Below are 18,735 nucleotides of genomic sequence, written 5' to 3'. Positions count from 1 at the left end.
TTCTTTCCTTCCTCCAGAAGGGCTCCTCCAAGGGTCTCATTCAGCTCGTGGCGCGTCCAAGTGTCCGCTCTCGGCTCTCTCTTAGGTAAAGTTGATGGTCACGTAGTAGTGTCTCACCCAGATTTGGTCCGTTTCCTTAAGGGTGCCAAGCATTCGAAGCAGCCTGTCTGGTCCACTTGTCCTTTGTGGAGTCTTAATTTAATCCTTTGGGCTCTCGGTGAGGCTCCTTTCGAAACTTTCCATCGGGCTACCCTTAAGGACCTGACGCTCAAGACAGTTTTCCTGGGTTCTATCTGTTCCGCCAGACGGGTGTCGGAGATTCAAGCGTTGTCCTATTGGGAGCCCTTTCTGCGGTTTTCTGATTTGGGAGTTTCTCTCAAGACTGTACCCTCCTTCTTGCTGAAGGGTGTTTCTTCTTTTCATGTCAGTCAGTTGGTGGAGCTTCCCGCATTCTCTCCTGAGGATATAGCGGGTCCAGTTGGGAGTGATCTTCGCCGCCTTGATGTAAAATGCGTTCTACTGTGTTACCTCCAGGTCACCAATGAGTTTCGGGTCTCCGATCATCTTTTTGTCTTGTGGAGTGGTCCAAATAGAGGCAACCAGGCTTCTAAGACTACGATTGCTCGGTGGTTGAAGGAGGCGATCTCGTCTGCCTATATCTGCCAAAGCCAGGCAGTTCCGGAGGGCTTAAAGGCCGATTCCTTGCGTTCTCAGGCTACTTCTTGGGCAGAGAGTCAATCTGTCTCTCCGTAGGAAATATGCAGGGCCGCTACGTGGAAATCCCTGCATACCTTTGCTCGGCATTACTACCTTGATGTACGGGCGCCAGAATTTGGTTCCTTTGGTCGGAAGGTGCTTCGAGCGGGACTGTCTCTGTCCCACCCTTTGTAGGTAAACTTTGGTACATCCCACAGTCTGGACTGATCCAGGTACATACAGGGAAAGGAAAATTAGTTCTTACCTGTTAATTTTCAATCCTGTAGTACCACGGATCAGTCCAGACACCCTTCCCGGTATTTTCTGCCGTCCACTCGAAGCTCTTTTTGCAGGTTAATGGATGTTTTCCATCAGTGATAATCCTTAAAGGCACCGGAAGCATCTGTTTTGATGATAATGGATATGCAAGAGCGTTCTTATACAAAGTCCATCCAATGTTTGCAGTTGTTTAGTTTTTGTGAGTTCTCTCGTTACTCGCTTGAGTTCTCTGGTTACTTGCTTGATCTTTTCCTGGTTATCTTTATTCTTATCTGCTTTGACAATGGTTATATTGAAGGGTTGCAGGGTAGGCTCTGTCCTGATATAGGATACCCTTTCAGTTTTGGTCTGTTTCCCATCTGCTGGACAGGAAGCTCAACCTACGGTCTGGACTGATCCGTGGTACTACAGGAACGAAAATTAACAGGTAAGAACTAATTTTCCTTTCCCTTAACTCTCTGTTTCCTGTTTTTTAACCAGTTTGTAATCCACGAAAGGACATCGCCTCCTATCCCATGACTTTTTAGTTTTCGTAGAAGCTTCTCATGAGGGACTTTGTCAAACGCCTTCTGAAAATCCAAATACACTACATCTACCGGTTCACTTTTATCCACATGTTTATTAACCCCTTCAAAAAAATGAAGCAGGTTTGTTAGGCAAGACTTCCCTTGGGTAAATCCATGTTGACTGTGTTCCATTAAATCATGTCTTTCTATATGCTCTACAATTTTGATCTTGAGAATAGTTTCCACTATTTTTCCCGGCACTGAAGTTAGGCTCACTGGTCTATAGTTACCCGGATCACCCCTGGAGCCTTTTTTAAATATTGGGGTTACATTGGCCACCCTCCAGTCTTCAGGTACAATGGATGATTTTAATGATAGGTAACAAATTGTAACTAATAGGTCAGAAATTTCATTTTTGAGTTCCTTTAGTACCCTAGGATGCATACCATCCGGTCCAGGTGACTTGCTACTCTTTAGTTTGTCATTCTGGCCTACTACATCTTCCAGGTTGACAGTGATTTCATTCAGTTCGTCTGACTCATCACCCCTGAAAACCAACTCTGGAACTGGTATCTCCCCAACATCCTCATTAGTAAACACGGAAGCAAAGAATTCATTTAGTCTTTCTGCAATGGCAGTATCTTCCCTAAGAGCCCCTTTAATCCCTTGGTCATCTAATGGTCCAACAGACTCCCTCACAGGTTTCTTGCTTTGGATATATTTAAAAAAGCTTTTATTATGAGTTTTTGCCTCTATGGCCAACTTCATTTCAAATTCTCTCTATTAGCTTGTTTTATCAATGTTTTACACTTAACTTGACAATGCTTATGTTTTATCCTATTTTCTTCAGATGGATCCTTCTTCCAATTTTTGAAGGATGATTTTTTGGCTAAAATAGCCTCTTTCACCTCACCTTTTAACCATGACGGTAATCGTTTTGCCTTCCTTCCACCTTTCTTAATGCGTGGAATACATATGGACTGTGCCTCTAGGATTGTATTTTTAAACAATGTCCAAGCCTGTTGAACACTTTTAACCTCTGCAGCTCCACCTTTCAGTTTTTTTCTGACTATTTTCCTCAATTTATCAAAGTTTCCTTTTTGAAAGTTTAGTGTTAGAGCTGCAGATTTACTTATTGTCCCCCTTCCAGTTATTAGTTTAAATTTGATCATGTTATGATCACTGTTGCCAAGTGGCCCCACCACAGTTACCTCTCTCACCAAATCCTGTGTTCCACTAGGAATTAAGGGTTTTGTAGGACTACAGGGGGCCCTACGAGGCAGTGGCAGCATGGGAAGTCTGCATATCAGGAAAAACTTTTCAGACTGTTCTAAAGCTTTTTAAGAAATGCTCTGCTTTGGATGACATCACCCACTTGTATGGCTGATTATCCTGCTATCCAGACAGAAGACCTGTTACAGGAAAGTAGCTTTATTTTACTGCTAAGTATCGGCTTGCTCCCTGCATATCTCTTACTTAATAGCTGAAATCCTTATATATTAGATCCTTTGCAGATTGTGATACTTTTTTAATTGGATCAACATACAAAATTGTATCTAGGCACTGTACTCATTTTCTTGTTGGTTCAGTAAAAGGAATCCAGTTTTCTAAATATCTAATACACTTCTAGAACCTAGCCACATTGATCTGTATAACAAAGTTGACAATTGGGAACATCCATTCTAGTGAATGTAAGTATTGGTGTCACATGTCTGATATGTTAAAATGGAAAAAAATAACTATAGTTACTGCATGAAGATAGTGCAAAGAAAGATGCATTGCTGCTTGTGCGATTTCCTTTTGTAGGCAGTTTCTCCTGGGAATAGTGTCATGTTTGAATAAAAAATGGCAAACTTGATGGCCATTTGTATGAATGTTGCACGCGCCTCTTTTTCTTCTGAATTACATAGACGTAGTTATTCAGTTGCTTTTGACTACATAGTTCTTTTTTGGTATGCTGTGGTGTTGTAGGTGCTGCATTTCAAAAGATCATCCTTGTACTATATTAGTGCAGACCTTGAGATTGACAGGAATCTTTTTGAGAATATACCACATTTTTTTTTTCTTTTTTGCCCAGAACTAGATTTAGAAAGTTTTAAGTTATGAAAAATGGTTTCCCTGTACGTACCCGGATCAGTCCAGACTCCTGGGTTTTGCCTCCCCTCCAGAAGATGGAGACAGAGAAGTTTTGACGGACTCTGCCATAAATACCAGGATGCTACGTACAGTCCGACAGTATTACTCAGTCTCCAGCAGATGGCAGATGCAAAACCTACAGCGGGGTGGGCAAGTCCGGTCCTCGAGGGCTGCAAACCAGTCGGGTTTTCAGGATACCCCTAATGAATATGCATGAAATAGATTTGCATACAACTGAGGCAGTGTGTATGCAGGTCTCTCTCATGCATATTCATTAAGGATATCCTGAAAACCCGACTGGTTTGCAGCCCTCGAGGACCGGAATTGCCCACCCCTGACCTACAGTCTGTGAAATTACTTAGTGTTGGCTTAGGATTAGTTATAGCTTAGACAGTTTTAAGGTACAGAGGTATTTGATTTCAAGTTTAAAAAAAAAAAAATTGGGCTACAGGAGACAGTCTTCCGCCTCCCAGAGGGTTGCTAGGTCCTGAGGGGACCGTCCCCTCTGGTTTTAGAGGCCACTGAGGTGCAGGGTTGAGAACCCTATTTCCAGCTACATACAGTACTGGGGGGTGATACCGGGGAGCCCGGCTCACTCCCCCCCAGTAGGATCGGGACCCGGAGGCTTTGCGGCAAGTAAAAAAAAAAAAAAAAATTTGTCAAATTTTGCCTTTTGTCGTTTTCTGGGCTCTCCTTTCCCTCCGATCGCTTTCGGGCTTCCCTCGCTCCGTTTTGCCGCATTGTCATCGGGTGGTGCTGAAAAGAAGTTTGGGGGTTGGAGTGTTAGGCAATGCCAAGGAGAGCCGCGTGTAAGGCTTGTGGTGCCGCGCGCGGCTGTCAAGGGAAGGTCTTTGTTCCTCTTGCCTCTCAGGAGGAGAGGAAGCTTCTGCGACCCTACTGAGGGTTGTGATGTGAGTCCAGACTGTCTCTGGTGCCTTCGGGGAGCTGCCGCCCCCGACTTTCAGGCCGTTCCTGCTGAGCGCAGGTTACGGGCGCCATTTTGGATTCGCTCGCAGCAGTGAGCGCAGCAGCAGCAGCAAATGCAGCGGTGGGGGAAGGAAATCTCCCGTTGCAGTTATCCCTGCAAAAGATAGCCCCTGAGGGGGGCGACTCAGGGGGGCCTGGCCCACATGGCTTAAGGGATATCCCGGCAGGGGATATCGATGATCCTTCTTCAGATTCGTCGTTTACATCTGACTTTGAGCTGTTGATGCCCAGAGCCTTCAAAGCCAGAAAAGCAGGCAAGAAGAGGGGAAGAGATGACTGGCTTGTCGGATCCTGCGGCCAGGCCAAAGAAAAAGGCTAAGCCCGTGGAGGAGATTGTTTGCCCGCAGTCGCAGGGACCTTTGAGGTTTGGTACACCTCAGGATGTCTCTGATTCTTCAGACTCTGAGGATCATGAGGATCCACAGCTACCTTCCCAGCCTCCGAGGGGGGTTGAAGGGGAGGCAGATCCAGCGCAGGGAGGTCTGCGTGGGTCTTATGGGATGGATGGCGACGATCCTAAGGTAGTCAGGCTTTTTCGTAGGGACGAGTTGGGCCCTCTCATCCCTGTCATTTTACGAGAACTGGGTATTGAGACTCCCCAGGAAGAGTCCCAGCTGGGGGGCTACGGACCCGGTTGTGTTAGGCTTGCAGGGGCCGCCTTCCGCCTTCCTCTATTCCTTTTCACTTTTCAGCCACAGATTTACTTTTTCGGGAATGGGATACCCCAGATTTAGGACTGAAGGTAGCCAAAGCTATGGATAAACTGTATCCTCTGCCAGAGGAGGCCTTAGAGCTCCTTCGGTTCCCCAAAGTGGATTCGGCAGTTTCGGCTGTCACGAAAAGGACTACCATCCCGGTTACCGGAGTGACGGCCCTCAAGGACTTGCAGAATCGAAAGCTGGAAATTCAACTCAAGAAAGTTTCGAAGTCTCAGCGCTTGGGGTCCGCGCGGCTATGTGTAGCAATTTTGCTTTGCGTGCGGGCCTTCGCTGGGTTCAGCAGCTGCAAGCCAATGAGGCATTGTCAGAGGGTCTTGAAGTGGTCATTGCTTATAGTGCCGATGCCTTTCATGATTTGCTCCGCACTTCAGCCAGGGCCACGGTTTCTGCTGTTTCGGCGTGCCGTCTGTTGTGGTTGCGAAACTGGGCGGCAAATGTCTCTTCCAAGACCCAGCTGGGATCTCTGCCTTTTAAGGGCAAACTGCTCTTTGGCAAGGAGTTGGAGGATCTGATACAGTCACTCGGAGAGAATAAAGTACACCGATTGCCTGAGGACAGGCCGAAGTCTAGAGGGTCCTTTGGGTCCAGATCTCGGTTTCGTGGGGGTCGAAAATCTCGGACATCTCGATGACCTGCTTCCTTATTTCGCCAAAACTCCAACAGACAACAGTCATGGTCTCAGTCCTTTTGGGGACGGCGGTTTGGTAGACCTGGTAACTTCCAGTCTGCTCCGGGAGGAAAGCCTTCACAATGATGGACAGCTGGCCCACTCCTTGGTACCGGTGGTCGGGGGCAGGCTGTCTCTGTTTTACGAGGAGTGGGCCAAATTCATGACAGACCAGTGGGCCCAATCTGTGATAAGACATCGCTACGCTTTAGATTTTGTACAGCGGCCCCGCCATCAGTTTCTGGTCTCTCTCTGCGGGTATGCAACCAAGCGCCGGGTGATCCCGGAGATTCTTCAGCACCTTCTCAACCTCGGCGCGATTACTCCTGTTCCTCCGGTGGAACGTCGACGAGGTCGCTAGTCCATTTACTTTGTGGTTTCAAAAAAGGAGGGAACCTTCCGGCCCATTCTCGATTTAAAGCAGGTCAACAGATGTCTTCGGATACCCCACTTCCACATGGAGACATTATGGTCGGTGATTGCTTCAGTGCGGCAGGGGGAGTTTCTAGCATCCCTGGATCTGACGGAGGCATATCTACATGACGGGATCAGAGCCAATCACCAGAAGTTTCTGTGGTTTTCCATTCTGGGCCAGCATTACCAGTTTCAGGCTCTGCCTTTCGGCCTTGCCACCGCCCCAGAATGTTTACCAAGATCATGGTGGTGGTAGCTGCGCAACTGCGCAGGGAAGGATTATTGGTGCATCCATATTTAGACGATTGGCTGATTCGAGCAAAGTCGGAGGTAGTTTGCCAGGAGGCGATAAACCGGGTACTTCAGCTGCTGTGTGCCCTCGGATGGGTGGTCAACCTGTCCAAGAATCATCTTATTCCCTCCCAATCCTTGGAGTTTTTGGTGGCTTTGTTAGACACTCATCTGGGCAGAGTCTTCCTCACGGCAGACCGCATTGTCAAATTGCAGGGACAGGTGACCAAACATCCACCGAAGGTCTGGGATTACTTGCAAGTTCTGGGATCCATGACCTCAACCCTGGAGCTGGTTCCATGGGCCTTCGCTCACATGCGACTGTTGCAATCCGCCTTGCTTTGTCGCTGGAATCCGGTTTCCGAATAATTTCATCTGCTGTTACCTTTAACGGTCGCAGCCTGGGCCAGTTTGGACTGGTGGCTCCTTTCGGACAACCTGAGCCGTGGAGTTCCCTTGGTTGTTCCAGAATGGACAGTAGTGACTACGGACGCCAGTCTCTCCGGGTGGGGAGCGGTTTGTCTACGGAAGTCAGTGCAGGGGCAGTGGTCCCAGGAGGAGTCACAATGGTCCATCAGTTGTCTGGAGACCAGGGCAGTGCGCCTGATGTTGCAGGCCTTTCTCCCACTCATCAGGGGGAAGTCGGTCAGAGTTCTATCCGACAATGCGACCATAGTGGCCTACATCAATCGACAGGGCGGAACCAAGAGTAAGCCGGTGGCGTTGGAGGCTCGTCTGCTGATCAGCTGGGCAGAACAGTACCTGGTCAGTATAGCGGCGTCCCACATAGCGGGGGTTGACAACGTTCAGGCGGATTTTCTAAGTCCACATCGTCTTGATCCCAGGGAGTGGGAACTGGCCGAGGGAGCTTTTCAACTGATATGCGACACGTGGGACATGCCCTGCATGGATCTGATGGCAACATTCTGGAATTCCAAAGCTCCACGCTTCTTTGCTCACTGCAGGGAAACAGGCAGAGGGAGTAGATGCTCTGGTACTTCCCTGGCTGACGAATGTGTTGCTGTATGTTTTCCCGCCTTGGCCTTTAATCGGGAAGGTACTCAGGAGAATAGAGCTCTACCTGTCCGAAGTGATCCTCATGGCTCCTGATTGGCCATGTCATCCATGGTTTGTGGATCTAGTCAATCTTGCAGTGCAGGTTCCTCTGAGGTTTCCGGATCTCCCAAACCTGCTTCATCAAGGACCAGTACGTTTCGACCAGGTCGATTGCTTTTATCTAGTGGCAAGGCTTTTGAGAGGCAGCGTCTGAAGAGCAAAGGATATTCAGATGCGGTAGTATCTATGCTCTTGAGATCACGTAAGGCTTCCGCGTCTCTGTCTTGTGAGCGTATGGAAGGTGTTTGAGGCTTGGTGCATAGACAGGGAGATTCTGCCTACGCAAGCATCCGTGCCGGATATTTTGTGTTTTCTTCAAGCTGTCTTAGCTAAGGGATTATCATGTAGTTCCTTGTGGGTGCAGGTAGCAGCGCTTGGGTGTTTATGCGGTAACATTCAGGGAGTTCCATTAGCAACTCACCCGGATGTTTCTCGTTTTCTTCGCGGACCAAAGCATTTACGGCCACCAGTGTCACATCCTTGTCCATCCTGGAATTTAAATTTGGTCCTTTTGGCCTTGTGTGCTGCACCGTTTGAACCTTTGAAAAGAGTGACATTGAAAGATCTCATGTTGAAGGTGATGTTTTTGGTAGCAATTTCATCTGCTCGACGGGTGTCTGAGCTTCATGCTTTGTCATGCAGGGAACCATTCCTGAGGATTTCAGATTCTGGAGTATCCTTGAGGACGGTTCCTTCCTTTCTTCCGAAGGTAGTCTCCTCTTTTCATTTGAATCAATGTGTGGAGTTCCCCTCCTTTTCGGATCTGGACCATTCTGATCCTCTCTCTAGGGACTTAAAGAAATTGGATGTTCGTAGGGCGTTGCTGCATTATCTTGAGATTACCAACAGTTTTCGGGTCTCGGATCATCTTTGTGCTCTGGAGTGGCCCTAAAAGAGGTAACGTAGCATCAAAGTCCACTATCGCCCGATGGTTGAAGGAGGCTATCAATTCTGCTTACTTGCTGAAAGGCAAGCCTTTACCTAAAGGGCTTCGGGCACATTCTACTCGTGCTCAAGCTGCATCGTGGGCGGAATGTCAGCAAATTTCGCTACAGATTTGCAGAGCGGCTACCTGGAAATCGTTACATATGTTTGCCAGGCACTACCGTATCGTTACATACGTTTGCCAGGCACTGTCCAGGACCCAGGTGCGGGGGGATTTGGAGAAGGTGTGCTGAGAGCAAACCTCTCTGGTTCCCAGCCCAGGTAAGGGAGCTCTGGTACATCCCAGGAGTCTGTACTGATTCGGGTACGTACAGGGATAGTAAAATTGATTCTTACCTGATAATTTTCGTTCCTGTAGTACCACGGATCAGTCCAGAGTCCCACCCATTTGGCGTTCGCAGGTAATGGAGAGTCCACTTGTTCAGCTTTTCTTTGGTTTAATCTGCAGATCTTGATTTATGGGATATCATGGGTTCTGTTCCAACTTGGGGGTTAGTGAACCAGTTTGAGTTGTTAGGTTACTGTATATAGTTCATTTGGTTCGTACCATTCTGTTTTGTGACAGAGTAATACTGACGGACTGTAGGTGGCATCCTGTCTCCATCTGCTGGAGGGGAGGCCAAACCCAGGAGTCTGGACTGATCCGTGGTACTACAGGAACGAAAATTATCAGGTAAGAACCCATTTGCCTTTTGTCTATAACTTTACCTATTTTTAGAGCATGATTTCAAGATAAAATAGGTACAAATAATTGTACTCTAGCAGTTTTCCTTTTACTTCTAGTTCAAAGTTGTGATTTAATCAAACAACCTAAATTCTGGGTATTGAAGTACTGTCTGGAAAAGGAAGACAGTCCATCCCAATAAATAATGAACACTTTCCTAGCATGTAGCCAGATGGACTCAGGACCAATGGAGATGGAGACGGAGTCAGGTTTCAAAGCTGACGTGCCCTAGATACACCCCTTTAGTGACCTCAGCCCTCCAGTATATCTCCATCTCCTAGCAGATGTGGGTGTGCTTTCCCAGTGGGAATTGCTGTATCCTTTAGAAGAAGAAATTCTACTGTTAAATTGAAGAAAGATTGAGCCCTGCTCTCCTGTGGAGTTACCTAAACGTCCCTCCCCCAGTTGAGACCGTCTCTATACTCAGCTGGTAAGCGCTGAGCCCAGGTAAGTTTAAAAAAAAAAAAAGATTCCTCCAGTTTCTGAGACATTGGAGGGGTTTCAGTAAAACCTCTTCCGGTCTTCTTGCTTGGCGTGCCCTACCAACGTCGTTCTCAATCCCATTGGGGTAAGGGGAAGTAGGCTTCCGAGCAGGTTGAGTAGCCCCCCGGTGGGTTAGACTTGGTAGGCACACTGCGTGGTAGGCCATGGCGGTGCCATCTTGCTCACGTTTTGTGCATCTTGTATTGCCCACCATAGAGCGTCAATACGCATGGGGTGTGCCGGCTCTGTGTACACGCTGTGGGCATAATGCTGCATACAACATCGTGTGCATACTTAAGTGCACAACTCTCTAGACACAGAATTTAGGTAAAGCCATGCACACAGGCTGTAGGTGTGCCTCACTGTAAGCACCTGAAATCTGCGTACAAAATTTTTAAACGCGAGCCGGCTGAACACGCAGTTGCTGTCCCTAATGGTTCCGGCAACCAAGAAACATAAGTGCCATTCTCTCTGCACTGCTTGTCAATTTAGGACTACACAGTCTGACCTGGATTCTTACTTATGTCAACAGTGTGAGGAGGTCCAGGGAGAGTTGGCCTCCCCAGTCTTTACTAAGCTCAGCTCCTCCCAATCAGAGGATTGGTCAGCCACAACCTTAACCAGAAGTACCCCAGATCTGAGTAATCCCGGGGCTGGGTCTTCCATGGGGGAGAGGGAAATCCAGTGGCACCTACCCCAGTACTTCCTGGGCTAGGCATGGACCCAGTTTCCTTCTCTTGGGTGGAATTTTTTCAAGGCCTTCAAGCCTTTGTACAGGCACAGTCTGCTTCACTTGCCCCTGCCCGGATGGAACTCCAGCCAGTAATGCCTCCCATTCCCAGCCCTGTCGGCAGACCTCAAGATATGAATCGCCTCACCAAGGGTATTCCTGGCAGGGACCTGGACCTCAGACTAAAAAGGGGATCCAGATTACTTGGAAGATGGGGAAATCCCAGTGGTTTAGAACCATATCAGACCATGTTACGTTTTTTTTCCATAGAGATGAATTGCCGGCCCTGGTTTCTCAAGCCATTGAAGTTCCTAGGCCAGACTCTGACGGAACCAAAGAAGAATCCCATTCTGGTTTCTCTACAGAAAGCCTCTTGCTATTTTCTGGTGCTGGAAGCCATCCAGGAGTTGATTGACCTGGAATGGAACAATTCTGAAGTGAGTTTTAAAGGTGGACGAGCATTAGAAGCTCTATGCCCACTGGATCCAGCAGCGAGAGAACGTCTTCGTTTACCTAAAGTGGATGCGCTGGTCTGTGCCATCTCGAAGCGAACAAATATCCTAGTGGAGGGAGGAATGGCCTTGAAGGATGCACATGATAGGCAAATGGAGTCCATCCTTAAACAAGCCTTTGACGCAATAGGAAATACCTTACAGATTGCTTCTTTTTGTGGTAGCTCGTTCGTGCCTGCTCTTCTCTCAGGAGGTGGATGACTCAAGCGAATTCCAGAGAGGTTATGGAACCCGCTGCTGCCTTTTTAGCTGATACGGACTCTGACCTAGGCCAGAAGAGTGGCCTTGGTGGAAGCGGCCAGAAGACAGCTATGGCTGCGAAACTGGTCAGTAGATGCAACCTCTAAAGCAAATCTCACAGAGATGCTCTTTAAGGGATCACTCCTCTTTGGAAGCAAATTGGAAAAGCTGGCCAGTAAATGGGGTGAATCTCCAGTGCCCTGGCTACCAGAAGATAAGAGAAAGCAGTTACAGTGTACCTCACCCATAAGGGGTCAATCAGAGGCTTCCAACACTTTTGGCCCTACAAAAACTCGACACTTCAGAGGTCTCAGTCCTTTGGGAGGTCTCAGTTCTTTCAGAGTCGACAGCCCAAGAGAGGCAGGTTCGGGTTCAGGTTCGTCCTGAACCCCCCCAATGATGTTTTACTGACTCACCCTCGGAACGAGGAGATAGGGGGTCGACTGTCCCTCTTCTTCCAGCGGTAGGTCGAGATCACTTCGGACAAATGGGTACTGGATGTCATACACGAAGAATACGTGCTAGAATTTCGCAGCATTCCTCGGTACATGTTCATGAGGTCTTCTTGCCATTCCCAGCATAAGAAGCAGGCAGTGGAGTCTACCTTAGTAAGGCTCCTCAGGTTGAGGGCTATAATTCCAGTACCTGCGCCCCAGGAAATATGGGGCATTGTTTCATCTATTACATCATATTCAAGAAGGAGGGTTCCTTTTGCCCAATCCTGGACCTCAAGAGTGTCATCAGATATCTACGAATAATTCATTTCTGCTTGGAAACTTTGCACTCCCTGATAATGGTTGTAGAACTGGGAGAGTTCTTAATCTCCCTGGACCTTTCTGAGGCCTACCTTCATATTCCAATCCGGCAAGAACATAGTTTCCTACGCTTTGCGGTACTGGGCCACCATTAACAGTTCCAGGCGCTGCCCTTTGGCCTGGCCACTGACCCCAGAACATTTTCCAAGATTATGGTGGTCATAGCGGCTGCACTGAGAAAAGAGGGAATCTTGGTGCACCCGTACTTAGATGAATGGTTGATCCAAGCGAAGTCCATGGAAGAGAGTTTCCAGGTGACCAGCAGGGTGGACCTCCCTGCTTCAGGAACTCGGTTGGGTTGTAAACATGGACAAAAGCAGACTCAAATCCTCCCAGTCCTTGGAATCTCTGGGAGTTCGGTTGCACATCAAGCAGGGCAAGGTTGCCCCCCACTCCCCCCTCCACGAGGATAAGGAAGTTGATGCCCCAAGTGAGTTGGTTGACTAATACGATGCACCTAACAGTATGGAGCTATCTTCATGTCCTCGGTTTGATGGCATCAACCCTGGAGGTAGTACTGTGGGCGAGGGCACACATGCAACCACGTCAACGCTCCCTGCTGTCATGTTGAAACTCGCTGTCTCAAGACTATTCAATTTGCCTCCACCTACCGATGGAAATATGTTCTCGGCTCCAGTGGTGGCTGCAGGAAGTCTGTCATGAGGACCAGCCACCAAACTGGCTGGTCCTCACGACAGACGCAAGCCTTCGGGGCTGGGGAGTTCACTGTCACAAATTGACGGCCCAGGGGCATTGGACTAAGGAAGAGGCACTCTGGAACATAAACCGCCTGGAAGCCTGGGCAGTCAGATTGATGTGTCTACAGTTCAGCCATATACTCCAGGGTCAAGCGGTCCGTGTAATGTCATACAACGCAACAACGATAACCTACAACAACCACCAGGGGAGAACCAAGAGACAGCAAGCGTCACGAGAGATAGATCTCCTTAAGGAATGGGTGGAAATACATCTACAGATGATCTTGGCTTCCCACATCACAGGAAAAGACAACATCAGTGCAGACTGTAATCATGGAGAGTCTGGATCCAAGAGAATGGGCATTGTCGGCCAAAGCCTTTCAACTGGTGGTAGATCGCTGGGCCTCCCGTCCATCAATCTGCTTTCCGCATGTCATGATGCAGAAGAGATCAGTGGTCCCTGGGGATCGATACTCTCGTTCAGACCTGGCCAGAAGAAGGCTTGCTATATGCCTTCCCTCCGTGGCCCCTGCTAGGCACGGTCATTTGCAGAATCTAGCACCACAGGGGATTAATCCTACTAGTAGCTCCAGATTGGCCCAGGTATCTGTGGAAAGTGGCCATGCGGAGACTCCTAATGGAGACCCCCCCGTGTGCCTCCCTCCGCACAGGGACCTGCTTCGGCATGGACTGGTCCTTCACGAAGATCCGACTCTATTCTGTCTTACGGTTTGGCTTTTGAGAGGGCTCGCCTGATGAAGCATGGATATTCAGTGGTAGTAATTGCCACCTTACTCCGCACACGGAAGTTCTCTATGTCCTTAGAGTATGTGCGGGTCTGGAGTGTATTTGAGGCCTGTTTCCCTAAGACTGTCAAACTCCAACTAAATCTGGAATTTTTACAGGACGGCTTGAATAAAGGTTTGACCCTTAACTCCTTGAAGGTCCAGATAGTGGCTCTCCTGTGTCGGGGGCGAGGTGACTGGAACTCACCTGTCAGCTCATCCGGACGTGGCCCATTTTCTGAAAGGGGTAAAGCACCTACGTCCACCCTGATGGTGGCCAGTTCCCTTGTGGAATCTTAATTTAGTATTAGAGTTTTTGGCAGGGCCCTCCTTTTGGCCACTGCGCAGTCTTTCCTTGCGCTTGTTAACTCTGAAAACGGTATTCCTGGTGGCCATGTGCTTGGCTCGTCGCATATCTGAACTACAGGCATTGTGTCAGGAACCGTTCCTCTGGATGACTCCAGGAGCGTTACAACTTCGTATTGTTCCATCCTTCTTGCCCAGGGTGGTCTCAAAGTTTCATTTGAATCACTCCATTTCATTGCCATCCCTAGATAGGCACAAGGACGTGGAGGAATATTGCCGCCTCCACTATTTTAAACATAAGTAGGCTTTTGGTGCAGAATATGGAAATGTAGAACCAGTCCGCAAGATGGACCACTTGTTTGTTCTTCACAGTGGAAGAAGGCAGGGCGAACCAGCTTCGCAGGCTAGCATAGCTTGCTGGATCAAGAAGGTGGTTCGGGAGCCTCTGTGAAGGCAGGAAAGCAATTACCCTTTCAGGTTAAAGCTCATTCCACTCGGGCTCAGGCAATCTCCTAGGTGGAAGCTAGTCTGCTGTCTCTCGTCGACATCTGCCAAGCGATGACTTGTTCCTTCTTACACACCTCCTTCAGGTTCTATCGCCTGGACTTTCAGACCTGAAAAGACGCAGCCTTTGCAAGGGCAGTGTTAACTGGACTGCAGGCAGCCTCCTACCCTTATCAGGAGTAGCTTTTGTACATCCCATTAGTCCTGAGTCCATTTGGCTACCCGCTAGGAAATGGAGAAATAACTTACCTGATAATTTCGTTTTCCTTATTGTAGACAGATGGACTCAGCATACTGCCCACGGCTGCCCAAGAACAGTGCCAAGGAATCGCCTGTGAAATGAATATCGATTCCAAGAGAATGTGGGTAAGCCATTACCCCAATCCCTAGATCAGAGCATCTATAATCTTGCTGGGATTCAGCGTTTGGTTGAGTGCAGTTACAGTTATCCGTTTTTAGTCAAGTTGATTTTAATCAAGTTTTTCAATAGTATGTCCACAATGGCTTTTGAAGAGAATACTGAAGGGCTGAGGTCACTGCAGGGATGAATCTAGGGTGTATTCAGCTTTGAAACCTGACTTTCTCCATCTGCTAGCAGGGGAGAATATATAACCCATTGGTCCTGAGTCCATCTGTCTACACTAAGGAAAGAAATTATTCGGTAAGTAATATTTCCATTTTTTGAAAGATTGTTTGTTATAACCTTCTCTATGGTTTAATTTTTATTTTTTTTTTTACCTTAACTGCATTAAAATTTATGATTTTATTTTGTAGACTCTGAAGAAGCTAGATATAAGTAAAGTTTGATTTGCGATTGTTTTGCTTCTGTAGTAGCAAAACTGCATCAAATACAAAACACTTTTATTGTGTATAGGCAAGCAAGGGGGTTCATTTGTCAGCATCAGACCACATAAATTGTGTCATTAGATTCACGGTCCCCTGACACAGGCCATGTTTCGAATACACTGCGTCGGAATGGAACCTAAAGAAAACAGTCAGGAGTTTAAATAAAAAAAAAATAAGAAATACTTGAAATAGGACATGCGAATCTGGGAAACACGAAGTTATAAAAAAATATAGAAAATATAGAATAGCAGGATACAAAAGTTTTTACAAATTAACTGTCAGAACATAAAATGTTTTTATACAAACTATGTACATTTTTTTCCTTTGCTTAAAAATGGTTTGTTAATATTAATACTACATCTGGTTCTGACATAGATTGTATACACATTTTTTTTATGTTCTGACATAATTTGTAACAAAAAAAATGTTTGTGTCCTGCTCATATTCTATAATTTTTTATAACTTCTTTGATATTTAATGTGAATTGAGGGTGATGTTTTTTATCTGTTTGTGTATGTATGTAATCAATTTATTCTAAAATGGAAAACAGGTATAACACATTTGATGGTGTGTGTTAGAGATTAATTTCAAATGGGAGTACAGTTGGGAGTTCTGCGTTATGGAAAAAGAAATAGTAATACCTTCCCAAGAGTGTGCCAAATGTTTACTAGTGCTCAGTTTAGACAGGTGGCTTTTGGGAATATTTCATAAGCTTATTGGTATTTTGTAGGCTGAGAAAGAAGAGGAAAAGATCATCCTCCTCATCTGCTTCAAGTGAATCTTCATCCGATATAGCACATTCTTCCTCTTCCTCATCCTCTTCCTCCTCCTCCTCCTCCTCATCCTCTTCCTCCTACTCTTCATCTTCCACCTCCTCTGGTCACCAAAAACGCAAGAAAAGGAGGAGAAAACATTCGGAGTCCTCTAGCCATTCCAAGAAGCGTTTGTCTAGGGTTTCTTCACATCAGAAAGACTACAGTTCAAAAGATGAATGGTTCCCACCCCCAGCGGATACTTCTGCTTCTTTCTTCAACCAAAAGCAAGACATGGAAAAATTACTGGAGAGGCAAGACAGAGTAGTTTGTGAAAAGGCAGTTGTAGCAGAGAAAGTAAGGGACCGCTCTCTGTCTTCATCTTCGGCTGAAATTTTGGAAACCATTGGAGGTAGGTCTGAAAATTCAAGGGATTCATATAGCAGCTCCAAAACTCAGGCAAGTTGCAGCAGAATTGAGGGTGATGTTAGAACAGAGAGGTACTTATCTAGTAGGAGGGATTCCACAGATTCCTCTCATAGTAAGCCAGGTGAAAAATATGCATCATATTACTCTAGACGGCTTGACAAAGACGTAGAAGGAAGAAAACTGCATAGAAAGTCTGAGTCCAGTCAAGAATCGCACATTCCTTCCTCAGTGGGATTTAACTCTTACAACTCAACTGAAAGGTGTAAAAGTGACCAATACACTGAATCGTACATCTCCAGTCGAACAAAAAATCAGCCAGGTAGCCATAACTTTATTCTGAATGAATATCAAAGAAAAGATGATAAAGATAGTGAAGGTAGATTTAGAAAAAATCTTAAAACTGAGCATCTTGAAGAACAAAAACCACATGATCACAAAGATTATGGTGAAACTTCTGGTAAAAAGAAGTTACCCCAAAATTTGCTAAATATATTCAGCCAGATTGCTGAGTTTGAAAAAGAAAGAGGAAATAAACAAAAAAACAAATAAATTGGATAAGAAATTGGTTTGTTTGAGCAAATTTAAAAATTATGATCTCTGTGTTATAATATAAAATTTGTAACTTGTGTAGGGCCTGTCCTCTAAACAGGATTATGACACATTTTACAGTTCTTGGTACTTTTGAAACATAGCAAGAGGTCATGACAGGATGAATGGTCTGTCAGTAGATGTCTGACCTTAGACCACATGTAAGCTTTCAAAGTAGAGAGGGGAGCAGGAATGGTGACATTTTAAACTTGTTGTTTTCCTTTCTAGTCTTGCCATATCAGTCCAGGCAGTGAGTTATGTCCCTACCCCTGCCAGCAGATGGAGACTGAGAAAAAAAAAGCTCAACGCTGACTTCACTCCCCTAGAGCAGGGCTTCCCAAATCTGTCCTGAGGACCTTACAGCCAGTCAGGTTTTCAGGATAGACACAATGAATATATATGAGATAAATTTGCATACAATGGAAACTCGGTATATGCAAATTTCTCATGCATATTCATTGTGGCTATCCTGAAAATCCGACTGGCTGTGGGGTCTCCAGGACAGGTATGGGAAGCCCTGCCCTAGAGGAGTCTGGTGTTTCTTTCAGCGCTACAGTATCTATGTCTAAGCTAGCACAACTAAAGGCATTTGGTTTTGTTTCCAAATGCCACCCCAACCTAAACCTGATGCAGTCAAGAATCTTTACTCCATAGTTGTTAACCCAGGAATTAGATAATCCCTACACCAATGTCATGTTTGGGCAACTACCTTCAGAATGTACTCTTTGTTAGTTTTTTTGAACTTGTCAGATTGAGCCCTTGGGTGGGGGGCTCTTTCTGGACTGGTCTGGCAGGGCTAAAGGAAAAGAAATTAGCAGGTAAGTTTAAATTTCACCTTCCTTATCATCCATGCCAGATCAGTCCAGACAAGTGGGACATGCTTAAGCTCCAGCCAGACCGGGTGGGAGGAAGCCACAATAGCTCTCACTACTTCTGCATCCAAGGCATAAGCCTTTCCTGGTCTGCACACCCACACTGAGATTCTTAGAGCGGGTGCTTCCCTGCTATTATCCTCTGGAAAGACAGGTTGTGATTCTGCCTGCACCGTCTTCAAATGGCTTATCAGCCCTCTTGGACCTGCAGACTCATGCTGAAGCAGACCGAACTACTCAGATCCTTGATTCCTCCTGAAATTAAAGCCTTAGAAAACATGTGCTTTAATAGGATGCATCAAAGACTTATCCAAGAAAAAAACTGATTGCCTACATACATCTCAAAGGTGGCTCATATTGGACTTGAGAGAGCCTTACCTGTCCTGGCCTACATCATAAGTGAGAAAATTCAGAAAGAAGTGAATCATTACCCCTAGAAGAGGTGGTTGTTGTATGCAGAGAATACTCTTTTCTTTAAAATTACCAAAGGCCATCAAGGAAACAGATTTAAACAAGACTCAAAAAGAATTCTATGAGGCTTGAGAGGAAGGGGAGATCAGATCTCTTCACAACTAAACTCAGGTTCTAAGTCCAATAGACCTTCCACAGTGGTGGACTTGCCATTTGCAAGATGTGCAAGTTATGCTTTCATCCCAGTTTCCTCTGATGGAAGAACAATATTGAAGGAATGGATC

At 46.4% G+C, this 18,735-nt stretch overlaps 1 protein-coding gene across 2 annotated transcripts in view; it reads left to right on the top strand.

Moving 5' to 3' along the window:
- The window catches only part of TTC14 (tetratricopeptide repeat domain 14), a 109,058-nt gene extending 91,544 nt beyond the window's left edge, over nucleotides 1-17,514 (top strand). For both annotated transcript variants that reach the window (XM_029616300.1, XM_029616299.1), the window contains one exon: nucleotides 16,130-17,514. In XM_029616300.1, coding sequence (XP_029472160.1) covers nucleotides 16,130-17,129 — 1,000 coding nt within the window. In that variant the 3' untranslated portion in view covers nucleotides 17,130-17,514. The remainder of the gene's footprint in view (nucleotides 1-16,129) is intronic.
- Nucleotides 17,515-18,735: the final 1,221 nt, after the last annotated feature.

This window comes from Rhinatrema bivittatum, chromosome 9 (genome assembly GCF_901001135.1).
Source record: "Rhinatrema bivittatum chromosome 9, aRhiBiv1.1, whole genome shotgun sequence".
In the NCBI taxonomy this organism is placed as follows: domain Eukaryota; kingdom Metazoa; phylum Chordata; class Amphibia; order Gymnophiona; family Rhinatrematidae; genus Rhinatrema; species Rhinatrema bivittatum.
This window is presented reverse-complemented; position numbering and strand designations above follow the sequence as displayed.